Source organism: Wasmannia auropunctata, unplaced genomic scaffold (genome assembly GCF_000956235.1).
Source record: "Wasmannia auropunctata unplaced genomic scaffold, wasmannia.A_1.0 LD336059.1, whole genome shotgun sequence".
Classification (NCBI taxonomy): domain Eukaryota; kingdom Metazoa; phylum Arthropoda; class Insecta; order Hymenoptera; family Formicidae; genus Wasmannia; species Wasmannia auropunctata.
The window spans coordinates 82977-86613 of NW_012026831.1; the positions used below are offsets into that span (position 1 = coordinate 82977).

A 3637-nucleotide genomic window follows, 5' to 3' on the forward strand; every position below is an offset into this window, starting at 1 on the left:
TAGCTAGTGTTCGGACACCTTGGATAATGCTAATGCCGACGGTACTGCAACATTCAAGCTTCATAACTCAAGTTTTACTTAATCAAGAAATATTTTATCTATGTGTTTTGGAAAGCTCTCGAGATGAGCTACAAGAATATGTAATAAAAAATGGAGGGTTCCATTAAAAAAATTTGAAGTGACTTGTCCCTAACCTTGACAGCGCCACCCAAGGTCAAACCAATGGTATCATTTTATGTTCCCCCTGAAGTCAAACAATTTTTGTTTGAAACATTTTTTTTTGTATCTAAACTTGTTTCCAAATAAAAACCACCTTTTTTATTTGGAAACGAGTTTAGATACAAAAAAAATGTTTCAAACAAAAATTGTTTGACTTCAGGGGGAACATAAAATGATACCATTGGTTTGACCTTGGTAACTGACTTTACGGACACCCTGCATAAACGATGTGTTGACGCATTTTTCAGGTAGCGTGAAATATAAATTTAAATTGAAAGGAAAGATGCCTTAAAAATGCGTCAATACTTTGTTTATATATATTGGTTATTGAAAGGATTATCAAGGCATCATATGCCTTGATAATCGAATGGCAGGATTATACCTCACCTGGCAAATAGAGAGATCCAACATCAAGTTCTAGCTGAAGTGATATTTTTCGCAATAAACTTTTTACAGGTTTTGGGGGAGGAGGATTCTTATAGATACTAGTTAGCACCAAAAATATTAAATTGAACAATTTAATTTATTACAATGGATTCCAGCTTCATGTAAGAACTTTGTTTTAAGACCGACAAAAAATGCGACGTGCTTTTGTGTATGGCTAGATATTGTAACAATAAAAATTATTATACACATCCGTCGGTTCGCATTGGCATACTTTATTATTTCTGATTTATTCTTGGAAGCCTAATTTCTTTCAATTTAAATTTATAATTTAAAATTTTATATATCACATACTGCACACATGTGAAAGAAATTTTATTTAAGTTAACATAACTCGTCGAAGATGGATAGCACTTTATCATTATAAGGAAATTAGTTTAACAGCAATTCAAAATTTCTTCAAGTATTGTATTTTATTATAAACATATTGGACAATTTTATAACAGAATTATATAACGGAAATACGAAAATTTTTAAACAATTAAATTATATGAACAATTAGGAAATATACTATATTGACATATAAAAAAAATGAAATATTTTGAAAACGATGCATTTCTGAAAAAAATTGCCTAAGTGAAAAGATATTGAAACATTTTTTGATGCAGTAGTATAAAAATTTGATCTTTGGTTGTCATTAGGGATACAGACGATTCCAACTTCTGACTTTGAAGACAGATATCTTCGAAGTATAGCTCTGAATAATATTAATGGCATACAGACGATTCCAACTTCTGACTTTGAAGACAGATATCTTCGAAGTATAGCTCTGAATAATATTAATGGCATTTATACACGCGTACACATACACACACATGCGTACGCACACACGCGAACACACACGCACATATATACACATACACGCACACACACATGCACGCACGCACGCACATTCACATCCATTCCCCTATACATCCACACACCTATCCATTCACTTCAGATATATCTATATCGCGAAGATGCGATAGTAATACCTCGACCACATAATTATCTTTGACCTATTCATTTATTTCGTTTTTTAATTTTAACTGATTTTTTTTATTAATTTGTTCTGACTTCTGTTTGCAATTAGGCAACTATATATACACTCTATATACATAACTATATACACTCAATATACATAACTATATATACACAATCAAATTACCAAAGATCATCAAAAAAAGTGAATAACGATGGCTTTAGACAACGATCTTAATTTTAAATCTTGGACACTATATCAAATATGAATCAAGCGAGGACTTTAGAGCTCAATCAAATTCTACAGTATAAACGAATATACATATATATGTTTTTTCTCTAGACATTGTAATGCAAAATCCGAAAAGGTTTTATATAACTTGGAACTTAATAATATTTTACGTACGTTATGTGGATGATATAGTTCTAACAGCCCCAGCTGATCAAGTTACAAATATTCTAGATAATTTTAATAAATATCGTAACCGATTACAATTTACAATTGAATATGAAGATGATCATTGTCTAAACATCTTGGACTTATCTCTCAAAATATTATCTCATAATAAAATTGTGATAGACTGGTTTCACAAGAAAACATTTTCAGGCAGATTATTTTTTTTTACACCATCCACTTTGCAAAATTGGAAGTTTACAGTTTAATAGATCGTGTTACGTTATTGTCATATCCAATGTTTCATCAAAACAGTGATCAAACTTTAATTTTAGCTTTTTTGAAATCTTTAGCTTATTGAGTTAATTAATTGCCAATTTTCAAAGATAAAAAATGAACTAATTTTTGAGAATTTCAACTTCATTTTTCTCAAAAACATAATGTATAAATAGAATATTTTCGCTTGCAGACTCGAATTCAGAGCATTAAAAATTGTAATAAATTACTTTTCTTTTCCAAACCATGTACAGCAAAAAAAAATTAAAAGTTTTAATTCTGTGTGTATGTAATAATTATTTTGTTGTTATTATGTTTTATTTTATATACAGTGTGATTGACTTGACGGAAAAAGTCGGACCCCTTGAATTGCCAGCAAATCAAACAGGTTCGATAGAAATCGCGGATTTATCTTTAACAGGAGAAATGGGTTTATGGGGGAAGAGTGTGGTATTAAAAGATAATTATTCACCAAGAACGATATGTGCTTCCATTACGGTAATGTGATAAATACCAATACATATAAATAAAAAATTTTAATGACGAAAATAAGAATAAACACACATAAAAATAATAAATTAAGATTATTATCTTCTAAGTTAACAAATTAAAAATTATATGATATTCGATATTTTCATTTTTAATAATTAATTAACAAAATAATTATATATTAATAATAAGTCTTCTCTTTATTTAGGTTCTCGAAAAAAATATTGAGAAATTTGCTCAGGCACGTTTTTACGGTCCTATTGCTGGAACAGTTTTGTTCCGGTGGTTGGGCAATCAAATAGGCGACGATACTGATACCATTATCCATACGAATTTACATCATGTCCATAAACAGAAATTACAGTCGTTAAACTATACCGAGCATCATTGGAAGATATATATCACTGATATCTTAGAAACTGGCAAAGGTTAGAATCTGTAAAATTTCATATTTAATTTTAATAATCTAACAATAAATATAATAATTAAGTATCAGTAAACGAGAAAGGATTAAAATAGATTAAAATTTTTCAATTTATACAAGGTATCTCGTATTCAATAATACAGCGCTTGTGGGGAGATAGTGTAGACCAAACTGAACAAAAAAGTCCTCTATCATTTTGCGACCTTCGCAATAGTTATCGAGATACTAATCATTAAAAAAAAATGTACGCCAAGTATATAAGTGTATAGTATCGTACTTTAGGTACATTTTATCTAAACAAAAAATATTATTTTAACAAATAAAAGTTGTTCAAAAACAAATATGAGATTATACAAATTGCCAAGTATCTGATTAGACATAGAGAGTAGAGACAAAAATATTTTTTTAATAAATCGTTTAATTTATTCAAA

At 29.1% G+C, this 3637-nt stretch overlaps 1 protein-coding gene across 1 annotated transcript; it reads left to right on the forward strand.

The window, feature by feature from the left end:
• The first annotated feature begins 1888 nt into the window (after positions 1-1888).
• LOC105450652 lies at positions 1889-3215 on the forward strand. Its single transcript, XM_011690581.1, has 3 exons — positions 1889-1929; positions 2626-2791; positions 2991-3215. The coding sequence occupies exons 1-3, from the start codon at positions 1889-1891 to the stop codon at positions 3213-3215; spliced, it is 432 nt and encodes a 143-aa protein (XP_011688883.1).
• Positions 3216-3637: the final 422 nt, after the last annotated feature.